The sequence below is a fragment of the Manis javanica genome, chromosome 4, assembly GCF_040802235.1.
Source record: "Manis javanica isolate MJ-LG chromosome 4, MJ_LKY, whole genome shotgun sequence".
In the NCBI taxonomy this organism is placed as follows: domain Eukaryota; kingdom Metazoa; phylum Chordata; class Mammalia; order Pholidota; family Manidae; genus Manis; species Manis javanica.
This window is the reverse complement of record NC_133159.1, coordinates 138803164-138828686: the sequence shown is the minus strand read 5'-3', so window position 1 is coordinate 138828686 and position 25523 is coordinate 138803164. Positions and strand designations below refer to the sequence as shown.

The 25523-nt window shown below is 46.4% G+C and overlaps 2 protein-coding genes across 10 annotated transcripts in view; both read left to right on the top strand.

Moving 5' to 3' along the window:
* The window catches only part of NF1 (neurofibromin 1), a 274044-nt gene extending 265744 nt beyond the window's left edge, over positions 1-8300 (top strand). For all 6 annotated transcript variants that reach the window (XM_073235129.1, XM_073235127.1, XM_073235128.1 and 3 more), the window contains one exon: positions 4670-8300. In XM_073235129.1, coding sequence (XP_073091230.1) covers positions 4670-4812 — 143 coding nt within the window. In that variant the 3' untranslated portion in view covers positions 4813-8300. The remainder of the gene's footprint in view (positions 1-4669) is intronic.
* A 13239-nt stretch (positions 8301-21539) lies between these two features.
* The window catches only part of RAB11FIP4 (RAB11 family interacting protein 4), a 111794-nt gene continuing 107810 nt past the window's right edge, over positions 21540-25523 (top strand). The window contains exons 1-2 of one of the 4 annotated variants that reach the window (XM_017661390.3): positions 21540-21610; positions 22172-22339. Coding sequence is in view for 2 of the 4 variants with exons in the window: in XM_037003971.2 (XP_036859866.1) it covers positions 22972-23130 (159 nt within the window). In the remaining 2 variants the exon portion in view is untranslated. Of the gene's footprint in view, positions 21611-22171; positions 22340-22920; positions 23131-25523 lie in introns of those variants that run through there. The other 3 variants (XM_037003971.2, XM_037003972.2, XM_037003973.2) reach the window with 3 other exon arrangements.

The following is a 25523-nucleotide window of genomic DNA, read 5'->3' as shown; positions in this document are numbered from 1 at the left end:
TAAGAAGATTTATTACATTTTATGCTTATTTACATTAGCTTCAGCAGTTTTACAAATTCTAGTATAAAATTTGAGTTCTGTGCATTTGTTCTAGAACCACTTTCAGTATAACAGTTGTTCTTTCTTATTTCAGGCATTAGGAGCATCTTAATTTGTGTATTAATTATTTTATGTATCTGCTAAAAGTCTTCACAAAGATTATTTTATCTGATTCTTTTAACAACCCTTCGAAAAATGCAATTTCCTGTTATCCTTAATTGCCAGATTAAGAACTAGAACAAAATAAGAGTTCTGATCCAACCAAGACTCAAACCTGGGACTTCTGACGTTTGCCTCATTACATATGTCACAAATGAGCTTTCTGTCATTTGCCTTCTCATATATGTAATAAGACTTTTCTGACAGGTTTGCCATGTTATAATGTAATAAACTAAGCAATGCAGAGTCAGGTAACCCACTAGCATTCCTGCGCACATGGTGGAGATTTGGATTATTATTAGTCCCGTTTTTGTTGTGTCACTTCTCACAAATTACCTAACCCATTTTTCCTTAGCTCTTCAAGAACTAAAAGGGATTCAATCCCTTTATTATTTCATGAAATTATTAGGTTCCAGTTTGGAAAACCACTCTGGTGTTTAGAAAACAGGTGAATTTTTTTAAGTGTTTTATTACTTTTCGGGTTTGATCTGTATCCTTAGTTGTCAAAATCAACAGACCCTGATACCTGCCTTCAAGGAACTGATGTTTGAGCAGAGAAGATAGACTTTAATAACTAAAATGTAATCTAATAACCATTTTTCCCACTTCACTCACTTCACTAAATTTTGGCCAATAACACCTTTTATTTAGGACTTTGTCTGGAACCACCACAATTCATTGAAGCATAGTGCCTATTAATATGCTACTGCAGAGAATGTGGACAATGCCCAGCGGCTCCTTCTGCCCTGCATGTTTATAACCAATGGCATGTTTGACCTCAGTGTATGTGTAGGGGACTTTGGACTAGAAAATCAGGACCACAGAAGTTTTTACCTGTATTTGATTCAGGTGTTGGCCCACATTTATTTCATTTCTGTCACTTCATTGATTTTTGCTTTTGTGCCCACTTAGGTCAAAAGGAAGAACCAGTGTTTAGAGGTATTAGAGAGACCAGAATGCAAAGCCCCACAGGGGCCTGGATGAAAAGAAGTGCAGCGCCAGGGTCTGCTCACGAATTTAAAATACAGCGTGTGCCGTGCAGGAGGGACTCTGTCTCCACTCGCGCAGTCTGGCTGACAGTCTGAGAGTTTTACCTGTAGAATATTGAAACCAAAATCTTTCACTAGCTTCTAGAGATTTAATTTTAGAGGATAAAAAGAAAAAATGCCAAAACTCTTAAAAGTGAGAATTCTGCTTAGAAACTTAAATGCCAGAAGCAGAGCCTATGACCATTCTTTTCATACTAACTTGGCTTTTATAAGATGCTATATTTTGGTATAAATGTAATGCTTTTGTTACTGATTTTTTTTCTTAATAATGACCCTTCCAAGATTTTTATGTTAGCTTCTCCTTTGATCCTTAAAGTAAAACATCTTTGCTGTGAAGTTAAACTTAGGACCATCATCAGGCATAGGGCATTTACCTACATGTGACTTGTAGAGTTGGGTCATTAAGTAGGAGTAAAACACATACAAAAACATGAATTGAAATGAAAATTGAATTTGACAGTATAAGTAAGACATCAGCCTCTCACGTAACATTGAAGCTTTGGGTTATGAGTGACAGGGCTACACCAGTGATACTTTAACATTTTTAATTAAAAGGAACATATGCTCATTAGATAAAAAATAAGAAAATTCAGAAAAAAATAAGAAAAAATCACCCGTAACTCTACCACTTTAAGATTACCACTGTTTGTTAACACTTCGGTGCATCTCCTTCCAGGTTCTTTTCTTTACATAGTTGAGGTCATTAAAATTTTAATAGCTTGCTTTGTACCTTAACAGGAGATAAATAATGCTTTTACATATTTATTCAGAGGTCTGAAGGATATTTGCTTAACAAAACAGAAAATAGAATGTGGTTAATATTTCTTTGAAGAAATCTTCACTCTAGTAACTTTATGTTACTATAATACATAATTTTAATTCTTCAGAATATCACTGAGCAGGCCCTTGACCTCAGACAGAAGCATTGCCTTGCGGTTGGAGGACTTCTTTCCCCTGAGAGGGAGCCATCCTCTAGCAGAGCAAGGCTGCTCCAAAGGCAAGCACCCAGGAAAGGGCCCCAGGGCAGCAGAGTGGACATCCTGGTGTTTGTCCATGCTGTGGCCCTCCTGATGGCCATCTCCTAGTTGTTTCAAACTCCTGCCTTTTTAAAGACCTGATTTTGTCTGAATCTTAATTCCTAGTAAGGAAATGCCCCCAGATAAGGAGCGACGGACTTGAATTTGTCAGCCATGTGCATCTTTAAGGAAATGGAAGGCTAAATACACTGACAAGTTCATGATAATTTCAAATGAAGGAAGCTTAAAAAAAAATTTTTTTGTCATTTGCACTACAAATATGGCACCACCCCCTGGAGATCAGGTGTTGCATGCATTTTTGGCTCTGAATTACAGTCATCACATTTAAAAATAGAAGCATTCAGCTAAACTAGTATTTATTGAAAGACAGCAAATAGACCTTACAAGAAAATGAAAGTGAATAAGTGATCTTTTGTCCTTCTAAGCGCTTTTACTTCATAGAGGAAATAAGACATATACAGAAGTTGTACCAATATAGACAAAAGGTAGTAATTTATAAATGCCATATAAAAAGCAGGAACAAAGTAGTTCTGACAGAAGGCAGAAGAATTCGTCATGAAGGAAACAGATGAGAAAAATATGGATTGAATTTTGTCTTGTAGAGTTAGTCAAGGCAATTAAAAAAGACTGCACAAATTCACACCACAAAGCTCAAGGCAATTCAGGAGACGCTGAGTAGCCTTCTTTCAATTTTGTTATTTTTTTTTTTAATGGCTCTGGAAAAGACACAGAAAAATATGCAGAAGAGAGTAAAAATCATCCAGAAATTTGTTCCCCTAAGACAAGTTCTGTGAACACTGTGGTGTTTTCTTCCCTTCTCCTCCTATGCATATGATTAGAACAGATTTGAGGTGCTGGTTCACTATGCTTGCCTCTGGGGAGGTGTTGCTGGCATTTTTGACTCTGCACTCACACTCTTAGCCCAGTGCACTTCTTCATAAACAAACACTGGCAAATGCCCATGTTCCTTTGATAAGTTGAAGACAGCAAACCCCCACTGAGCCTGTGTAAATCAGGCCGTGTGCCTGTAGATTAGATGCCTTACACTCTGAACTGAACTCAAGGCTGAATCCAAATGAAGGATGTGTGACTCGTAGAAGGAGGCATCACAAACCTGTTTCCTGTTCAGGAGCCAAGAAATAGGCAGGTGGACCTATGTACATTTTCCATAGCATAAGCACTTTTGACTTGAAATGGCACTTTTTGTCCAAAAATAGAGACATTTCGATTGTCAAATTTAATGTTTATTTTAAAATTCGGATGGTACAGGTAAGAATGAAGTAAAAATTACTTGAAATAACACCATCCAGTGGTAACATATTTTGGCAAATGTTTCCCAGCCTTTTTTTTTTTCCTACTCCAATATTATGGTCATGTTCCTGTGTCAGTAAATGTCAGTCAGTACTTTACACATTTTGATGCAGATTACTGAAATGCTGTCCAGCTGTTTTCTCTCCCACCAATAGTTATGCCAAAGGTGGGCACCACCAGTAAATTGTTTTGGTAAATTTTATTGAAGTATAACAGAAAAGTACACATCACAAGTTTACAACCTCATGAACTTTAAAGAGGTAGACACATTTAAAAATCCAGCAATCCACATCAAGAAACAGAACATTACCAGCACTTTGAGAAGCCATCCTCAATCCCCCACCCATGTCACTACTTCCCCAGGGTAACCACAATTCTGTTAGCTGTCTAATTTTTAATCTTTATGAATTTGATGGGTGAAAAATATCTCGTTTTTGCTTCTGGTTATTTTTATGAAGCTTCTACTTAGATTATTTATAAAATTCAGTGTATGACCCAGTTTTTGGAGGTTTAATCTCCATGGGAGAAATAAATGGTATCTGTTGTAGATATGGAACGTGGAACGACTTTGCCATAGTTGGAAAGGTCAAAGCCAGGATCATACAGTATGACCTTTGTAATCTATTATTTTTCTCAGTAAATATTTGAGTTCCTTTGGGACAGGCACTGTGATTAAAAATAAATAAAAAGCATCTGCCCTTCTTTGAAATGACGTACGTATTTCAGTAACTTCTGCAACTGGAGAGTATATTCTGTATTTAAGCACCAGTAAAGACTATGTGGCTAGAACCTGACCTCTGCTGGTATGACTTGGAGGAAGGAGTGTAAGTCTTGTCTGGGTGGCTGTTTAAGCCTTTCATTTAGCTCAAGCCTTCCTGCCTCTAGCTTTTCCTTGCAACTGTTTGGGGTTTTTTTGTGTATCAAGGTCTTTGTAAACAATCTAGCAGTTGACTGTTAAAATGAAATATGCAAAAACAACTTGCCGGGCTGTATCTATTATACAGTTCATGAGATTCTATACTGGAGCTTAATACCAGAGGAGAGGGAGTAACTGGCTCCTCTGTTTCTATCCAGGAATCGACAAGGAGAACGTTGAACTCTCCCCCACCACTGGGCACTGTAACAGTGGACGAACTCGCCATGGATCCGCAAGCCAAGTGCAGAAGCAAAGAAGTGCTGGCAGTTTCAAACGTAATAGCATTAAGAAGATCGTGTGAAGCTTTCTTTCTGTCCTTTTTCAAGCAGACGTAACTTACACAGGCTCTTCACTAATGGCCCTTCGCCACCGTGCTGTGAACCCGCACTTCATGTTTTATGACAAGCCCCTCTGATCTGCCATGTGGCCAGATGATCAACTCTTGGAAGCATTGCCTAAATTTAATGCTGCTTTTTCCTTAACATTTTTTCTTCTACTTTTGGTGTGTTTGATTTAAGCAAGTGTTCAGAACGACTAAAAAGAAAGTGGGAGGTCAGGACACTTGAACTGAGAACATCCCAATTGTGAGAGAGGATGAATTCTTGAATATTGCTACTACTGGCCAGCTATGAAAGCCATTTGCACAGAGCTCTGCCTTCTATGTTTTCCCCCTCTTCATCATGCAAAGTAAAGTGTTAGTCTTATTTACATACTTTTCAAGATAGAAGTTATGGGAGAAATAATATAACCCCAGTATGTTTAATCTTTTAGCTGTGGACTTTTTTTTACCTTATTAAACTGAAGGAACCAATAGAGGTTAAGCCTTGGGGACTTCACACTGTAAAGCCACAGGCGAGGTACTTTGAGGGGTGGAGGGATTTCATATTTTGTAGTGAGTCCTTAAGAAATACTAACACTTGAGTATTAGCAATAATTACAGAAAAATAAGCATAACCATAATATATCTTAACATTACCAAATGAAAAGGGTGGCTTCTGAGACCTTAGCCAGACTCAGTCATCCTAACTAGTTTCTTTCTTACTCTAGTTGATTATCTTTTAATCTTTAAATACACTAAAAGTTGTTGGGGGGGCGGTCTTTTGTTTTTGTAACCCAAAACTATACTAAGTATAGTAGTTTTACGTTTTTCCCTTCCTCCTCTTTCCCCCCAAATAATTCTGAGCAGGGTAGTAAATGAACAAAGTGTTGAAAACCGTTCCTAGAAGGTAATTTTCAAAGATGCTTGCATTAGCTCCATAGGAGAATGGATGGTACGTGACTTTTAGGGTATTAGGGTAGCTGATACTTTTATTCTGTTTAACTTTTTTCACCCCAGAAATACAGAGTATGGTGTATGTTATCAAAACTTTCTTTGATAAAATGCATTTTCAATGTCTTGTAATCTCCCACCTCCCCTCCAAAAATCAGGAATCTCTTTAGCAAAACATATGGGCTCTATACAATAGAATTGCATCTAATCACTGTGAAAAGACTGGTCAGTCTGCATTGTATAACAATAGGGGACCTTCAGAGTTGCTGCTGCTATACTGAATGGTATGGATTATCATGGGTTGGAATCTCCATAGTAATGCAGATCCAATTTTATTGTGGTACCTGTGGTGTGCAAAATAATTTGATTTCAGTGAGCATATAAATATCTGGACGTTCCAATTTAGGACTAAACCATATTTATTATGAAAAGATATTATCCCCCTAACTCCCAAGTTCTCTTTATTTGTTAAGATGTAATAGCTTTGGGAAGGGAAAAGAAACCTATGGGAGGGGGAGTTTCCTGTAGTCCTATTTGATGAGTGGATTTCAGTAAATTAAATTCCACAGCTAAATCAATACATGATGGTACATTTAAGTGTTCTGATTTTAATAATTTAACACATTTCACATTTATCCACACAGTAACGATGTAATATGTTAATGTAAATAAAATTGCTTTTGATATTCAGAAATAACAAGAATTTAATTTTTTAATTTGTTTACAGTCCTGGGAAAAGTAAGAACCATTTGCCAAAATAAAAGAAAAAAACCTTAGTATTAATAGTTATTTTGACATAGAATTGTTGGAAAATATTGAAGACAGGTGCAATTAACTAAACTTCTGTTTTTAATTATTGTAGAGGCTGCATTAGAATAGAATGTTTATAAAATAACAGAGCAACTAAAACTATAAAGAACCTAAAACTAAAACTGAGCTTAGAAATCAGCAACCCGATGCCAAGCTGCCAGTAAGGTCTTGGTTTTCCCACAGCCCAGTGCTTTCTGGGATGCGTATCACAACTTCTTGCCTCCGGGAGTCGAAGGCTAACGGGGAGCCTTTCATCACTTCAGTTCCGTGTTTTCTCTTTGTTGGTTTGGCGCGTCGAATTGCTTCTCCCATCAAAACAGAGAAACTTCCAAAGGTTTACTGTTAAAAATACTGAGCTTTCCATAAGTGAGTTTTCCAAGGTATATTCCTTAAATGTATTCGTTGTTTCCCTCTAGTGGAATGAGTGGAATGAATTCAGTCGAAGTACCTCATGAAATCAGCGTTGCACACATCAGAATTGAGCCCTCTTTGAACTGCATAAATACTTTTGACCAGTACATCCTGGAAATTCAAAAACATACTAAGGTTTAAAACTTACCTTATTTAAAGAACTTCCAACTTTTGAGGAAAATCAAGCTTTCCAAGTAACTAAAAAGATCATAAGATAAATCTCTCACCAATATGCCTCCCTTGAGAAGTGAAACACTTTTAGGCCTCAAACCTGTGATCTACACAAATTTTTAAGTTCAGAGCAAGTTGCCCATTTTGTCTAATCTGATGTAAAGTCTGTATAAAGAGCGTTATAAGTAACTTCTTTAGGGTTTATGGACGTTTCCCTGACTTTTTAAAAAGGAAAATATTAACTCGTCACGTTTTTGTCATGCATAACCTACCTGTTTTACCACCGCTCCAGTGCCAACACTGAGGCGCGATTCACTGGCCTTGGGGGAAGGTGGCCAGTGCTCTGCCCTTTGTCCACTTAATACCCGTTCATCTGCGGCTCTGTGCTGGTCCTGAGCCAGGCGCTGAGGATGCCGCAGGGAACCGGCAGCTTCTACCCCCACAGAACGTAAGATTTCCCTGCTAAGTGGGTTTTGGGGCTTTTCAATTTTGTTTTGGCTTTTTGTTTGTTTTTGGGGTTTGTTTTCCTTTCCCCTCCCTGCACCCCCTCCTACTCCCCCGCATAATGAGGCATATCTTACTCAAAGTTATGCAATGGACTTAAACAAAAATTCACTCTTAAGTGTCAGCCACACAGTTTTTTTTAATGCAGTACATTCACCTGTAAATAGTTTGTGTAAAATTTGACAGAAAAGTATATTTACTACACTGTAAATACATGTGATGATATATTGTATTATTCTGCTTTTTTTGTAAAGCAGTTAGTTGCTGTACATGGATAACAAACAAAAATTTGATTATTCTTGTGTTAGTATTGTTAACTTCTTCCTGCGACTGCGTTACATCATTTAAAGAAGATACTGTGTATTGTAAACTTACATTGTATATGATAACTTCCTCTCCTTATCACCTGGGCCCAAACTTTGGCAGTTGCCTTGTCTGCAGCCTTGTTGATACTGTAAGGAGTTGTACCAGCAGGAGAAATACTGCCCATCAGACAAAACCGATCATTGTAGGGGAAACTGGAGAAATCCATTTCAGATCACTGTTGTTCCCCCTTCCCATTTTCCTCCCTGTGTATGTATTCCATCTCCTCTTTTTTTAAGTAAAATGTAAATTCAATCCGCTCTAAGATGTGGGGAGTTATTTAATTTCTTCACATGCATCAGCTCTGTTTTCTTACTTTCTCCCACCATTCCTTCATCTTTTGAGCATTAGGCCATTTCCTCGATGCCTTTGGTTCTCTTCCACTCCTAGCCTCCCACAGATAAGACCTTTCAATTTGCAGAACCTCTGTGAACTAGCAATACAATGATTTTGGTGACATGTGTAGAGAAGGAGAAAGTTTTCCTCAAAGCTCTTGGGGATCCTAGTCAGGTCTGAAGTTTAAACTGACAAAGACAGATTAACAGAAGAAGTGCAAAGCAATTACTTAAGTCTAAGTTTTAGATGACACAGGAGCCTTCTTAAGGAAAGGAAGATGGAAGGGACAGTTAAGCCTGAGTGTTAATGAAGACTGGGCGGCCGGGATAGGTCAGGGAGTGTGAGCTAAGTGCAGGAACCAGAGGAAACACCAGGCACCTGGCCTCTTGGAGGCCCTTGTCTCAGCTTTGGCGGTGAGGCTGCTCTTTGCTTCTGGGCATAGGGAGGACCATCTCATGGGACGGTTTTACGTCCTGTTTGTTTTGGGACAGGGTGGACAGGACATGGGAAAGGTCTAGTGACCTAACTGCCTCCGCGGTTTTCTCAGATGCCTTCAGCTTAAGGTATTCGGTATGCCAGGGTGCCATATTTTGGGGTTGTGTATCCTGAACCCCATCAGATGCTTTTTTAGGGCCTTCCAAACTGAGGAACTCTTCTCTAGGATAGGCTGTCTTGACTTCTTTTAAAATGAGCAATCAGAAATGCCAGGACACCCATAGATCAAGCAGCCAGCAGGCATGTTAGGGCCCCACAATTCTCTCCAACTTTTCAGCTCTCCCTCTACAGAATCTGTGGTGACACTACATGTGTGAACACTGGACAGTGCTTTCCCTGGCCCAGGTGCCTCAAGATTTACTACTCCTGGATGGAGAAAGGGTCCAGCCTTGACCCTGTGGGCAGGACAGAGCTGACCCCTAGGAGGGCAACTGGCATTAAACAGAGGACTAAGAAGATCACGAACCAGATCCTGCAAGGTGTGAGGCAAGTGCTGGTCTGCTGATGGGAAGACAGAAAGCAGGGGTACTTCCCTGGAGAGCTTTGGTACTTTGGGGGCCCACCCCAAACCTCTGCAGGGATGAGCAGAGGGGAGGGGCACTGTGGTGGGGGGCGGGGACAGGGGGATGTTTAAAGCTGCTCATGTAGATTCCCTGGGCAACCAGGCTTAAAGGCCACAGGAATAGAGAACTGAAAATCCCAGTACTGCAATAGTTGTCCTTCCCTGTGGCCTACAGCATCATAGTCAAAGCTAGGGTTGCCTTTATGGTAGTGATCTGACCACACCCCTCCATCCCTGGACAGTTAAGCTCCTTGAGGACATGGTCCATGGCGTTTTTCTTTTATGAGGCCTCTGGGCCCATGTTTTGCCTACAAGGGTTTGCTTTCTGGGTCCCCCTCAGGCTAGTCTGGTGATTTTGAACTGCCTGGCCAAAGAAGTTAATTCCCATGGAGGATTGGAGAGGAGTAGGAGGTGCTAAAAGAATAGTAAAAACGTAACCTACAGTGAGTGGTAGCATCACAGTGTTCCTCTTTTTCTAGAAATAGCCCTTCACTCCCCACCCCCAAGGCCACTCCCTATGGTGTCTGGCGGCCTGTGGCATTTACTCCTAGTTCTCTCTTGGTCTCTATCAGTAAAACTTCTGAACCTGACACGTCAGAACAGCTTCCTCACAGCTGCATCCAAATTCTCTCAAAGGCGATTAGTTGCCCTGTGTAACCGCCAGGCCCGTCTTCATTAGAAACAGTCTTGGCGCTGAAGTGAGTTCCACTTCAGACCCTTTTAGCTGCCAGTTTAAAAAGAAGTCCTCTTGCTATATTGATTGTGTTTCTATAAATATTAGGCCATAGTATAGCATTGTGGTCCCTGTTGGTTTGAAGCTCTCACATTTTGTTCTTTGAAAAGTACTGGCTAATCATAAGTGGAGATTACATAACATTAATGTGGAATTGTAAATTTAACCAATAGATTCAGCTTCCTTTTTAAAAAGTACCTGCTAAAAATCCACTGTACTGTGTGTGTATTCATTTATACATAAATTACATACATGCATGTATGAATATTTAAAATTTCCAAAGCAGGTTCAGACATTTTACCTAAATTGAATCAAATTACCTTTATCCTTTTTGTATTATCCCCAAAAGGTCATGCCACAAAATTTTTCTAGGTCCTTTACCACCTGTTTATGCTGAGAGTCAAGCAAGTTATGGTAAAGAGAATTAAACCTGTATGGTCACAGGGTTCAGAACCCCACCCCCACTGCCCCACTGGGGCCGCTTCCTCAATATAAAATAGGGAAGTCACACTGGAATCTTAACAGGGCCCTTTCCTGGTCAGAAGTTAAGAGAGCATTGCCCAAATTAAATATGTTTAAGGGAAGAAAATGTCAACAGATGTGACCTTAGCTGACTTACTCATTTGTTCAAAGAAACATTTTCAATTGGTTATAATTGTGCCAAGGCCTATGACAGGCATTACAGATGCAGGAACAGAAAGCTTGGCCTCTGCCCTCTGAGCTCACGATTTAGTGGAGAAAAGCCATGTAACCAGTGACCATACTGTCCCGTGGTGTGGACCGGGTTCTTAGGTGGTCACAGAGCGACTGGCAGGGTCAGTGACTGAAGAGTTGGGTCTTGAAAAATGACCAAAAAGTTTGTCCAGATGAACTTACATCCACTACAGAGTCTTGATTTGTATAGGAAATAACTGAGGCTAGGGCTATGTGGCCCAGACAGCACAGGTAGCAAGTGTCTAGGCAGAAAGCAGTTCACCAGAAAGGAGACTGGCTCATGCCATTCTTATTTTCCTCCATTCCTTTGACCCACTTTGGGGAATGCACCCTAATTTTCTACATTTAAAAACTCCATAAAGACATTCCTTAACTGTAGACTGGCAAAAATAGGGGTACTCTGTCTTTGAATCTGGCCCACAGTCAAGTAGATGAGAAACTGATGGCACAAGATACCCCCCTAACAAATTCGGCAATTTGCAAATGGAAGGAAGAAAGGAATTGGGTCATCTGCCTTTAATAAAAACACCACTGCCATCCCACCCATTCTCATATTTAGGATTTTACAGGAGAGAAAATTGTTTTCATTAACAAAATACTGAGTCTTTTTGAGTTTGCAGCATTCATTCACTCATCTAGCAAATAAATATTTATTGGGCCCCTTGTTTTCACGAATGAACCCCAATATCAGCATCCCTCGAAAATGCTTTCTGATCTCCCCTGGGCTGTGCTGAGAACCCTTCGCTGGGTCCTATAACAGCTTGTTACAATGTTGTGGTCATCAGCTATTCCTGTCTCCCTGGCTAGACTCTGAGCCTTCAGGTACAGGGACCATGCCTTGTTCAAAGTACTCAGTATGTGGTGATTGATAACAATTAAGGCTCTATGTTACCAGGAAACTATATAAGTAGATATAATAGAAAAAAAATTTACAGTAGTGATCCCAATGCAAAATCCCTACCAAAATAGCGACGACCTATGTAACAAAGACCTGTTGACAACTCTAACCCAGGCTTTGAGATTTCACATATCAGTTGGATTTCCAAAATGTATTTGTCAACTTATGCCTTTGTAAAACATAAAAAAGTTCTAAAACAATATTTTTTTAATGGAAAGGCCATTTCAATCCCAAAAAGTAGGACTGTAGGATGAAGTTCAATTCCTTTAGAGGAATTCATTTTGCTCTATACTGTGTCACTGTGTTGTGCTTATTTCCTCCTGTTGCTGCTGATTCAGTCTACACAGCACTGCCCAACAGACAGGCATGTGAGGGCCCCGGGCTTAAACGAGAGCTGAGTAAATAGGGAGACAGACTACAGTCCTGGAGGGGAAAACTGAATGTTGTGCAGTGCCAGTTCCTCCCAAATTACTTGCTGAACACAGTCCAGTCAGGCAGGTCCCTTCAAGAAGAGAGCGTATCCAAACAGAATGAACTTAGGGTTCACCTTGTCACCTTGTAGAATAAATGAGAAAGCATGGCTTTAAAAAAAAAAAAGTGAGCATGGTTGACAACTTTCCTTACTAGATAATAAAACATAGAAATTTATAAATATTTAATACTATGATAATAGGAATTAGATTAGATAAATAGAACAGGCGAAAGGTCCCAAGTAGACTATCGTTTAAAAACACCAGTATCCCCCAAATTTCATTGGCCACAAAAGCTTATTTCTCACCCTTACTATGCGTCCATCACTGGTTGGCAGGTAGCTCTGCTCACCCAGTTTCTGGGGCCCCAGAGTGACCGGTGATGGCTGGTAATGGAGTGGAGGGAGAGCTCACGCAGTGCTGTCTGCTGCCCCAGGGATAACGGAAATTGTCTCTCTCTGCCCTGTCCTATAAGGTATCCACATGGGACTGTCAAACAGTGGAAATGTGGCTACTGAGACTGAAGATAGACTTTTTAATTTAATTTAAATGTAAATAGTTGCATGCAGCTAGTGGCTACTAGATTGACAGCCCAGTGTCTGAAGGTTCTCATATTCACAATTAAAGGCCCAAGGCCAGATGTGCAGTCACTTCTGCTCACAGGCACTGCCAGAACTTGTTGCCCAGACCACAATTCCAAGAAAGAGCTATCTGCCTCTGTCCAGAAGGAGATCTAGACATGTGGACCAAGAACATCAAGGGCTCTCACAATAGGGAAGGACTTGGTATACCTGAAGATTATGCTTTGACAACATATCAGATTAAAATGTCCCATGTCCAAAAAATTCACAGTCAAAATTTAAAGGACAACCAAACAGGAAAGGTAGTCTCATTATAAAGAGTTCATAAAAATCAAATTTAAGAAAAGACCCATGTAGAAAAAGACAAAGGACATGAATGGCTAATCCAGAGAAAGGAAATAGTGTACCATTTGCTGATAAATTACACAATGTAAAAGGTCATCACACACATTAGTAACAAAATGCAAATGGAAACAGTGAAATACCATTTTCATCTGTTAAATTAGCAAAGATGTATTTAATATTTGGTGCTGTTCAAGGGTGTAGTGTGATGGGTTCGCTCAGGCAATTGGCCTCATCTTTCTGTATCACTAGCCTTAAAAATGTCCACACCATTTGCCCTAGCAATATGTCTATGAATCTAGGCTAGAGAAATAAATGACCAGAGAGCTAAGATTTTCATCAAAGTATTATTTATGAAATCAAAACATCTGGTGACAACCAAAATGTTGCCTAAGTTACCTGTGTTTATACAGCACTTTGTGAAAGCTGAGAGGGCTTCCTTAAGCAGCCTCTTAAAATAGTTTCAAAAAATAATATTTAAATTTGGGGGGAAACTTCCAATAGAAGCAAGAGTTTAAAAATCATGTATGAGGGCTGATACCCATTATGTAAAAAAAAATACATATATATAGTTCATACATAGGCAAAATGAATCTAGGAATAACTGATTAATTTTTGTTTCTTTCATGTTTGTCTACATTTTCTTAGTTTTTACATGAGAATTATTTTAAGAAGAACAGTTGACTTGCTTTTTAGAGGTGAGGTTAATGGTGACTTGTAGTTACACTGAAACAGGTAGTCATAACAGTGGAATTTATTCAGGTGTTAACAACTACCATCTCTTGGACATTTTTTCTTTTATTGAAAAGTGTTTTTTTTTTTTACCTAGTTTAAAGTCTAGGGATCTGGGTTTGTCTTTCCTTTTTCAGGGGAACATTTGCATACCTGGTTTACAGCGGCTCAGGTTAAGTGCCTGTCAACTGCATCAGCCCAGAGAGGGCACTGTCCACACAAACCCTTCACTGTGATTTTATTACTTCTGCCCAGAGCTTACAGCCCTTCAAGATTAACAAGGCAAATGAGAAATGGTCCTTGCCCTCAACGACCTCCCCAGGGAACCTGCCTTGTCCTCCTGGAGACCCCTCCTTCTCCCTTGAGATGCCCCACTAAGGCCATCTCCAGGAAGAAGAGCATTGGTTGGGCCATTCTCCCTGCTCCCTCGGGAGCTTACATCTCTTGGGTGCTTGGAGCATTGTAGGTTGTTGGCTGATTCCTTACCAATCTCAGCCCAGCCTCCCAATCAGGAAGGGCCAGGAGTCTGCGTGACAACTACATCCCTACTGCCTTGTCCTGGACCTGGCTCTCACAGAGTCCTCGAATCCAGGTGGAATTAATCTGTAAGTACCGTTTACAGCCAGGATGGCACTCAGAAGAAGCCTAGAATTTCCAGGGGCTTCCCCAGAACCCACAAGAAAATGAGCTCTGTTTTGTCCACTGAGGTATCCCCCGAGTCTCGAACAGGGCTGAGCAAGTAGTCAAATCAATGAGTTTGGGAAAGAAAGGTGGTTTCTAAGCAGTGATCTTAAATTGTAAAATCACACTTCAACAGCAGGGGTCGCGGGAGAGCAGGGCCTGTCCCCAGGGAGGCGAACTGATGGAGCCCTGGAGCCCTCTCTGCTGCTTTGCTTTTGGGGGCCACCTTGCTGGAGCCCAGGATCCCTGCTGGAGCCCCTTCCAAATACAGCACCTCAGTCTGTCCCCAAGAGGCCTCCGGAAGGCTTCTCCCCAAGGTAAGCCTCCCCGTGCATCGCATGCAGTGCCCTTACCGGTGGGGGTTCCCAGGAGGAACACCTGACAGACACTCCCTGGGCCTCTGTGCTCCTCTACCTTAGTGCTCCTGGTTTCTCCTGCCCAGCCCCAGCCCCTTCCCGCCTCCCAGATGTGTATTCAGCAGAACTGGGAGCCCTGGATCTCTGCTTTCTTTAGCTTTTAAGCTTCTCAGGTGGGGTGGGTAGCAGAACTGGTAGCTGGGGTTGGCATTAGCCTAACCGGGGAGATGCTGCACCAGGCACTCCAGGATCACCTGTCCCACCTCCTGCCTCAAAGCTTCTGTGGGGAAGGAACATTGATGGGGGTCAGGAGGCCACTTAGGCTAGGGTCCTACCTCTCCACCAAAAGGTTTGGTAATGTTGGGCACTCACTTTCCCTCCTGGGACTGCTGGTTTCTCAGGGGTCAAGGAGTGAGCTTGGATCAGAATGGGGGTTGGGAGGAAGGTATCTCCCATCTGATCATCAGGGCTTCGGGAAAACCAGGGTCCCTCCTGTATCAGTCAGCAAGGGCCCAATTACCCTTCAGTAACAAATGGCCCCCATCTCACCTTTATTCCATAGCCCAGACAGACAAGCAGCATCCATCTGGGGCACTACCGGTCCCAAGGCAGGGAGCAAGGAGACATGGAGAACCATGATTCAGCTCATAAATCTGTCCAGAAATGATGTTCCCCCCATATTTCACTGGCCAAAGCAAGTCACACATGGCCACTTTTGAGTTCCATAGGGCAAGATGCACCATCCCCTGGAGGAAGGGGGTTCTGGGGTCAGGGGAGACTGTAATAATTGGCAGTACATCAATGCCTCCTGCCACTTACCCATTTATTGAGCCCTTGCTGATGTCCCAGGCACCTTATGGCATGGGTCCCAACTCCGAGGTAATGACCACTTATACTGCTGATCAAGGAAAAGCAGCCTTACCCCAAACGTTAAGTTTTAACACCAATGTTTGTGTGTGAATGAAAATTACTGAAGGCAATGAGCCAGGCACTGTGGGAAGATTAAGATACATGATCTTATTTTATCTTTATAAGTCTATGAGGTAGATATGGTTATACCCATTTGATAGATGAGAACATTGTTGAGATTAAGTCATCCAGAAGATTATGTCAATTGGTCAAGACCACATGGCTTGTGTCTTGCCAATGGGTTTCAGTCCCAGGCAAGTTCACTATGCATTCAATGTGAACAAAGAAATAACAGTAAAACGTTCTTGGGGTGAAAGGATTATACCCAACTTTATTCCCACAGTGACATGTCAATCACTAAAATCCCATTCACTCAGAGTAAGTCTGCATGCAGCAAGCCAGTCTCTGCCTCTGGGCCTCTTTTCCCACACAGCCGTCCTCTGGCTCTATCCTCTGCACTGCCACCACTCCAGCCTCTGCTCTATTCTCCTGCAGCCTTGCAGCCATGCCACCGTGTCACCCAGAGCACTGGGTAGAGCTCTTTATATAGAATCAATAGCAATGTAATGCCCACATGTGTGTAGTGAGCCAGCTGACCAGGGCCAGGTTAGAATCCTGGCCACAGGAACTTTCATTTATTCACAGCTTGTAAATGGCAAAGCCAGGACATGGACCCCAAATCCTCTGAGTTTAAAGCCTGTACTCTGTCTTAACTATGCTGCTAAACAGTGGCTGCAATGGGGTGGGGGTGGGTTGGGAGATTTGATAATATGGGTGAATGTGAAACCTTCATAAGATTACATATCAATGATACCTTAATTTAAAATAAATAAATAAATAAAACCTGTGCTCTTAGCCTCTCCTTACATACCTCACACAAGAAGCAGCAAAAGCCCAGGATGGGTCTGCCAGGCACCTGACAGTACAGAGTAAATGCCAGCCCACTGAGGGTAAGAAGAAGTCAGGTTGTGGCATCCACACTCTGACTAGGCTCTGGTTCCTGGCCTGGCAGGACTGAGGAGCCTGTGTGTTAAAGACCTGCAAGACAGGCAAAAGCCCCTGGGCCTCATGAGCTCTTGGCCAGACTCCTGGTAAAGACACATAAGTACTCTGATCAGACCTCGCTGGAGCACAGCTTATACTCTGTGAAGACAGAGCCCCTGGTGCTGTCGGAAGGTAAAACCAGAGAAGGAAAGCAGGCCTTAGAAAGAGAGGGCACCTGGCCAGACAGCCTGATTCAGGTCCTGGCTCCGCCATGTACTAGGTGTGTGACCTTGGGCAAATCACACACCTGTATCTCAGTTCTCTCACCTAAAGAGAGTTTAAGCGCACCCCCTCTTGGGGCTCTTGGAGACAGCAGTTGACGCCTGGAAAGTCAGGCCTCAGTAGGGGGTAGCTAGTGTTCTTACAGAGGCCAGAGGAAGGGTCTCCCCTGAGGCAAAAGAAAATGGAGATGAAGCTGCCATGAGCTGAAGGTCCTCCCTTCAGCTGGGTTGCCCAGGGAGATGGGCTCCCAACTGTAAAATCTGTAGCTCTGTATTAGGAAAGTGCATGCATGTGTATGTATGTGCACATGCATGCTAGACACCTGGGTGAATGTGCACAGAATCATGCTGGAGTCAGCAGATGAGGGCACAGTCCTGGCATTGATGTCAATTCTCCCTTCTTGGTTTTGGGATGATCCCTTCAGATCTGAGGACCTGAGGAGTAGAGACACGGACGGCCTGGAGTTCTGGCCAGGAGAAGGACAGCAGGTGATCAGGGCATCACTGAGGATTACAAAACACTGTAGGAGATCCACAGGGAGGTCCCTGCAGAGCAGGGAGGGCAGCTCACTCAGGGAAGACTTCTTGGAGGAGGCAGCATTTGAAGAATGGCTATGGAGATGAGAGAAGAAGGACATTCCAGGCAGAAGGAACATGTGCAAAACAAGCCAGGCATTTCATTGACCCACTCCACGTGGAGTCATTTCTTAGAGTCAAGACCCATGCCACACAACTTACTACATCCCACACAATGGGACAGAGTAAGTGTTCCATAAATATATGACATTGTGGCAGATGGCATTACTGTTTTATGTCTTACAGAGCAGAGGGCATGGGCTGGGATTAGCCTGTAAATGGCCTGCCTGCTTGCTGCAGGCAAGGAGGACTTAGGAGTTTTTCTTTTTGGCAGAAGGAGGCAGCAGAGAAGGCTGGAAGCAGGAGAATGTGCTGATCCATGGGTCTTCTGTAGGTGAGACCTGTGCCAAGCAACTGCTTCCCAATCTACGAAGAATCAGGAGGTAAATGGTGTTGCCCTGGCCAGAAGCCACTTTTAGGAGCCATTTCTGCTGCTGAAAAGTTTGGAGCCCAGTTGGGTAGAATAAGTAAGGTTTTGGCATTCTTCTTAGAATCCTGGAAGGAATGATAGCAATCAGTTGGTCCTGCTCCCTTCTGAGAGTCAGAGAAAGTTCTGGCTGGGCACCCATGGTGAGTGAAGCCTCCAGCTTCCCAAACACCCCTCCCGACAAGGCAGGTCTTGAGATGCCCTGCTCACCCAGACTCACCCCAGCCTCAACCCCCCAGGCAATGCTGGCTGCTTCTCCAAGAGTGTGGCTGCAGCATGCAGTCTCTTCTGACCAGGCGTATTTTAGGACAGGTGAAGAAGCCAAATGAGTTCACACTACCTTCCTCCCCTCCAAGGTGACAATTATTCATGGCTAAAAAAAACCCCAGCAGGTTATGAGCAGGAAGAAACTGAATCTTGCTCCATTTCCATACAACATACTTGAGGAAGTCAAGGCCAATAGACAAAAATCAAAAATGCTTCCCCCTTCCAGCCTGGTTCCGGCATTCTACGTCCTGGCACTGGTAATAACCACCACATCCAGAAACAGTGCCAGGCACTGCAAGAGGTATGTTACATGCATTTTCTCGTTAAAAACATGCAGGGCCTCTGCAAGATAGGAATTACTGCCCCCACCTCACAGGTGGGAACACTGAGCAGTTAACTCATCCACAGTCACAAGATGAAACAAGCAGCAGACTCTGGTGCCCAGTCAGCTGTTTTGAATTCTCACTGGCTCTTAATAATCTCTAATGACCTCCACATACTATTTCTACTATATCTATTGGTTTTCCTGTTGCTGCTGTAATCAACTACCACACACCTGGTGGCTTCAAACAACAGACACTTGCTCTGCCGACGTTCTGGAGGCCAGAAGTCCGAGATCAGGGACCATGCTCCCTCCTAGGCTCTAGAGAGATTCCCGCAGCTCTTGCTGCTTCTGGGGGCTGCTGCCAGTTCTTGGCTTTGTGGCCACATCACTTCACACTCTCTGCCCCTGGGACCACAGTGCCTCCACTTCTGTTTGTATCAACTCTGCCTGCTTTTTATGAGGATACATGTGATTGCATTTGGAGCCCACCCAGATGACCAAGATATCTCCCTGTCTCCAGATCCTGAGGTTAACCACATCTGCAAAGCATCTTTTTCCAGTAAGGTGACATCAACAGGTCCCAGGTATTAGGACAGGGATATCTTTGGGGGGCCCTTTTCCAGCCTAATATACCATATTTGCACATTCCTTCCTTACTTTATTCCTTCATAGACAGTAATTGTGTGTTTGGGCATTGTGCTAAGAGCCTGGAACTAGAGAAATCATAAAAGAAATGATAGTCCCTGCTCTTCAGAACCTGTGTGACCTTTCATGCCTATTTCATGCCTTTCATACGTATGTGCTCTTGTGATTAGTAACAGGAGTAAGAGATGCAGGGACAGTTACAATCGCTAGCTAGCACTTACTCTCTGAAGCACTGACATTTATGTGACCCTCACAGCGCCTCATCCCCATCTGTAGGGTGGCTCCCCAGTCTGTATTTGTCACTTGTCTGCCCAGAATGCTACAGGAGCACGGGGGAGAAGCAACACAGGTGAGGAAGTGTGGGGTCAGGAAGGCCTCCTGCAGGAGCAGCCACTTCCCCTGAATCGGGAGGACAGGCCTTGGCCAGAGGCAGCGGGATTGGGGAGGGGATGCCAGTGAGGAGGTGCCCCAGGCAGAGGGAGCTGGGATGTTCTTAGAGGGGCTGAGGAGGGACAGGAGGCAGAGTCTGAAGCCTGCTGAGGCTTCTCCCTAGAGAACCACCTGCAATCCCTGAAGCTCCTCTCATGCGTGCTGAAGCTGCTGCAGCTGTCGAAAATCACCCGGAAATCAGGTCACCTGGAGGAAGAGGCGGTGAAGTGGGAGGCTCCCAGTGATCTTGCTCCCTGCTCCCTCAAGGGGCTCCTTCTTCCTCGGGGCAAACCCCACACCCCAGGTGCCAGCCTTGGTGTCGGGATTCTTCTGTCATATCCACTGGGGCTGTGCTTCGAGCTCTTTGATCAAAAGTTGGGAGACCTGGGGCTCGGTCCCACCGGCATCCCTAAGAACCTGGGAGCCTTGGGAGCTGCACCATCTCTGAGGGGCCTTCTAGCCTGGGCTCTCAGTGCAAATCTGTTGTGATGGCCCAAGCGTCCGTTCAGCAAGGACAGGCTGTGGCTGCGCCCCTCTCTGTCGCCCCGTCAGGCTCACCCGGCACAGGCACTCAACAGAAAGAATGTGACAACCCAGAGGCTGGGCCTGCGATGCACTGTGGTGACCAGCTGACCCAGTTCCAAGCCCATGTCTGGCGGGGGAGGCGGGCAGACCTCAAACACTTACAAAACAGTGGTAAAATTGCAGAAGGGCCTCGCCAAGGAAAGTCAGGGGTCAGAAGGGGCTCCCCTGAGGAAGAAACTTGTGATTTGGTGTGACCTGTCTTTTGGCAGAAGAGACACAAATCTGACTGTGAGCTTCCAGCTTGGCTGGAGGGACCTGTACATGCTCACATCTGAGGCCCCACCTGTGCCAGCTGAGGTGGGCAAGGCCTCCCATTTGGGGAGATTTGATGCCAGGGGGTGCTCTGAGAGCCATTTCTGCAGCTCCCCCCAGAGAGAGGCCCCAGCTCCTGTCTGTCTGCTCTCTGTGTGAGAGAGAACACATGAGCTGACTCTGGGGGAGCCAATAAGGAACAGCCTGCAGCTTCACCCTAGCTCCTCCTGCCGCCCCCACTCTCCCTGATTCTCTGGCTGCACTTCCTCCTCCATTTCACAGGGTAGGTGGTAGGGGAGGTACTTTCCATACCCTTTGCCTATAATATATATAGACTCTCATCTTCAGTCACCCTCCAAGGGGTAGGTTGGGGCCCGGTTCTGCACACAGGCTGTGTGGCCTCACCTCTCCATTGTACAGATGTGGAAACTGAGGCTCAAAAATGTTAGCATCTTGCGGAGCAGCGTTCCACTTGGTAGAGAAGCTACCACTCTTCCCAGGACACCCCTATCCCCCATGCCCCACCACCACGGCATCCCTTCCCTGCTCTCTAATGTCTTGGACTCGCCAGTTCTCAAACTCACAAGTCTCTCTTCCCAACAGTTGCTCGCAGAGGAATCAAAGTATTAAGGGGGAAAAGGGTAGATAAAAGCCACATTCGCTGATGGAGCTGGGGCTGGAGAGAAGAGAGTCTGGCTCACAGAGAAGCTTCATGGAGGCCCCTACACAGGATGTATCTGGAGTTGGGCAGAAAGACCACAGAGCCGGAAACTGAGGCCTAGAGAGGCGAGGCCACACAGCCTGTGTACGGAACTGGGCCTCAGCCTACCCCAGACTCCTTGTCTGCGTCCCTACACTGCCCTTGGCTCCTACAGATGGTGGTGCAGGCCTTCCTCTGGACCACCCCAGCTGGAGATCAGGAACAAGAAGGTGATTAAGACACATCCTGTCTTGGAGGGGTTCTCAGTGTGGTGGGGGTGGATAGGCACCCCAGCTGAGAATTATAGGGCTCAGTAGGCACCTGGAGGAACAGGCCAGAACTCAGACTAACAGGTGAGATAGAATGCCATCAGGGAAGGCTCCTGGAGGAGGAAACCTCTGAACTGAGCTGGAAGGCCTAAGCGGGAAAGCATGAGCTCACCCAACACCTATATTTGGGTTGGGGACAGCTAATGCCACAAGAGCCTGGTGTGCTGAGCAGCCAGGTAGGAGAGGAAACAAGAACCCAGTCAGATGCCCCAGGGTCCCCAGGCAGGGCCGGGATTCCGTGCTGGGCTCTGAGAGGAAGGAGAGTGCAAACCCCAAGAAGGGAGGTGACCTTTAGGTGCTGGGTGTCCTGGGCCTTGCCTGCAACAGGCAAGCCTGACGGAAGGGCCCTGCTTTCCCTTCCTCCTCCCTGTCCCTGGTCCTCTCTTTACCTCCCTTGTCCCAGGGTCCCTGCTCCAGGCTGGGGCTCTGTTCCCTGCACCTTCTCCTTGTGCCCTTCCCCAGCAGGGAGCTGGCCCCAGAAGTGCTGTTGGAGAGGACTGGATGGTCCGAAGCCTGGAAACTGTGCTTTCTGAGGTATCACAGAGAAGCTAAGAGTAGGGAGTCTAAGTCCATCCAGATCTAGACTGGACATGAATCCTACCCTGCCCCTCACAAGCTGTGTGACCTAGGGTAAGTACCTCAACCTCTCTGGGTCTCGGCTTCCTCAGAGATGAATAACAATCCAACACTAAGGTGGGAAACTAACCTAAAGGGGGAAACACCCAGAACATGATGAACGCTCGGTCCCATTCGCCACCCACGGAGGGCGCGGTAGGCAGGGATGGCCGGGCTGTGGGGTTGGGCGACCGAGGACGGGTGGGAGGCTGTGGGACTCCTGCGCAGGTGGTCGCGGGGCTCCAGCTCACCACGGCATAGCATTCTCGGTAGGAAGGGGCGGTCCTGGGGCAGCCCTGAACTTCCCGGCACTTGTCACGCACTCCCTCCCCGGCCTTCCGGGGGAGGCGACGAGCTCGGGGACCCGAGGGAAACTGAGGCCGCGGCTGCGGCCCGCCGCGGTCGGCGTGGGCGGCCCCGCGGGAGGAGCGCGCGGCTCCTTTTGTCTGCACCGCCTCGCCGCCCGCGTCCCCGCCCCTCCCCGCCCCGAGCGCCGGGCTGCGGCGCCGCGGCCGACACGGAGCGGCCGCCGCCGGGCGGAGGCTGCGCGGCGCGCACCCACGCGGGCGGGGCCCGGGCGGCCCCGGAGGGCGCGCGGCGATGGCGGCGGCGGCGCGGGGCTCGGGCTAGCTGCGGGGCCGGCCCGGATGGCGGGCGGCGCGGGCTGGGCGGGCGCCCCCGCGGCTCTGCTGCGCTCCGTGCGCCGCCTGCGCGAGGTGTTCGAGGTGTGCGGCCGCGACCCCGACGGCTTCCTGCGCGTGGAGCGCGTCGCGGCGCTCGGACTGCGCTTCGGCCAGGGCGAGGAGGTAAGGGGGCCGCGGCGGGGGCGCCCGCGCCCCGATCCCCGGAGCCTCTGCCTTCCCCGCCCGCCTCCCTCCCGAGCCGGGCCTCGTCGCCCCGCCGGACCCCCTCCCCCAGCTTCCCTGCCTTTTCACCTGCCTGGGACCAGTGTGCCCGGCTGCCCCGCAAGCACCGGGCGGTGGTTTGCTGCAAGGAGGCATTCCGCCTGTGCCAACGCCTACCCTTCGCCGAGGCTGGGGACCTCCAACCTGGGGCATCCCCTGTCCTGTAGGACCCTGGTTTTCCACCTTTGGCGCCTGTGCTGTGAGCATCACGCGTCACGCCCGGGGTGGCCTCTCTGCCCACCTGACCTCCCTCGCAGTGCGGGTCCCGCTGATCAGTCGAAAGCCCACTCGGTGTTTTGGGAAGGAGCTGTCAGCACCTGGCGGCAGGACCCGTTCGCCTGCGGAGGACAAGACGCAGAGATCTGTGCTCGCGGAGTCTCAGGATGCGGTGGGGAGGCGTGTGCCCCACTGGGCCTAACCAAGGGGTGGAGGGGACAACGAGGGGCCGCTGTGGCCTTGACTGCAGCCACGCTGCCCAGAACGCAGAGGGAGGTGTGCTTGCGGCCATCCTGGATTCTCCAGCGCCCAGTGACCCCTCATTCAGGCTCCACTGGGCAGGCCTGGTTTGCAGTTGGCTGTGCTGGTTGCGGCAGGCCAGCTTGAGCCAAGCCGGGGAGCCGCAGCTGAGCAGAGCCCTGTGGTGGGCCTGTGTCTGCTGGGGGAAAGGGGGAGTTATGTTGGTTGCTGGCAGGGCTGGAATCAGAGGGTGGGTGCTGCAGGTGGGGTGGGCTGAGGAGTATTAGTAAATGTCCCTAGAGCAGTGTTCTCTCAATGCCATGGGCGCAGGGATTGTGACTATGTCTGGGTGGGGAGGGGAGGGCACCCACCTGGCAGGAGGACATCCCTATCTTCATGCTACTTCCCACTCTGAAGTGGTTAGGGTGTTCTCTTGGGGACAGAATCCCTGAGTCATGAGTTTCTAAGGCCACTCAAGCATGGGGAGCATGGGGCCACAGGCCTCAAATGGGCACTGGCTGGCATTCGGTTCCTTGGACAGCTCTGGCCTAGCGTTCCAGAACATGGGAGGAGCCGGGGCATGGCTGGGTTGGATACATGCCTCCATGTCACCCGGCAAGTGAGAGGTGATAGTCATCTCTCCATGGTAGTCATTGCTCCAAAGGACCTGGGAGCAGCAGGTGGAAGAGGATCATGTTTGAGAACTCAGGCACCCCATCCTAGGAAATCAGCAGCTGCAGTTCTCATTAGAGCATACCTTTCCTATAGCCACCATGATCCTTCTCCTCCCCTCAAGTCCAGCCAAGCCCCTCCCTGTCACCAGTGCCTCCCTCTGAGGCTCTCGGAGGCTGGCTGAGCAGCCCCCTAGCATGCGGAGAGCCCCAGCACCTTCCTCCAGACACAGGCCTGGCTCTAGCTGGTACTTGGAGTTCTAGAGCTGCAGAACCTCAGTGGTGGGAAGGGCCTCCCAGCAATCTCTGGCAGGACCTCCCCACGCCCCCAGCTCTGAGCCCCCAGCAAGTCTCACCACCTTATCCCTGAGCTGGACAACTCCTGTTGTTAGAACCTTGTCCCTCATATACTATAAAGTCAAACCTGCCTGTCACTTAGTCATTGCGGATCTGCACAGGAACTCACATGAGTCTCTCTTCTACACAGCAGCCTGGAAATATTTGGAAACATGTTCCTGTGCTCTCCACTCTCTAAGTGGTGCTCTAAGTCCAGAGGCACAAGGCTGATTATAAACTCCTTTCCCACTGTGTTCCCCCATCAGCTTTACTGCAGGCCAAATAGCCCCGTTCCTGAACTCGCAAGCTGCTTCAATACAACCTGGCAGGAGCTAACCCTCTGGCCTCTGGCACTGGCGATGCCATTGACTAATTTTCCTAGTATCAGCACAGAGGGGTTGGGCCAGGAGACCCCCAGGCCACTGCAACCTCAACATGTCACACTCAGGCAGGTAGCTCAGGATGGGGCTGCCCTTTGGGTGGTCACCACATTTTCCTCTCATATTAACTTTCTGGCCACTAAAGCCCCGGGGGATCTTTCATAGACACCTCTGCCAAACCAGGTTTCCCCTCCATACTGGAGGAGGGTCAATGACTTATTTCTTTTTAAAGCCTAATCTAAACTATGACAGAAGCAGTTTCTATGCATTGTACAAAGTTAGAAATATGGACAAACAAAAATAAAAGTATTCTGTTTCCATCTCCCAGAGAGCCCTGCTGTGACACCTCGGTCATATGCTTCCAGAGCTGTTTCTCTGCTCATATGTAGATTTTCTCCATAAAATGAGATCATGCTGTGCAAACTGTTCTGTAACCTGATTTTTTTTTCCA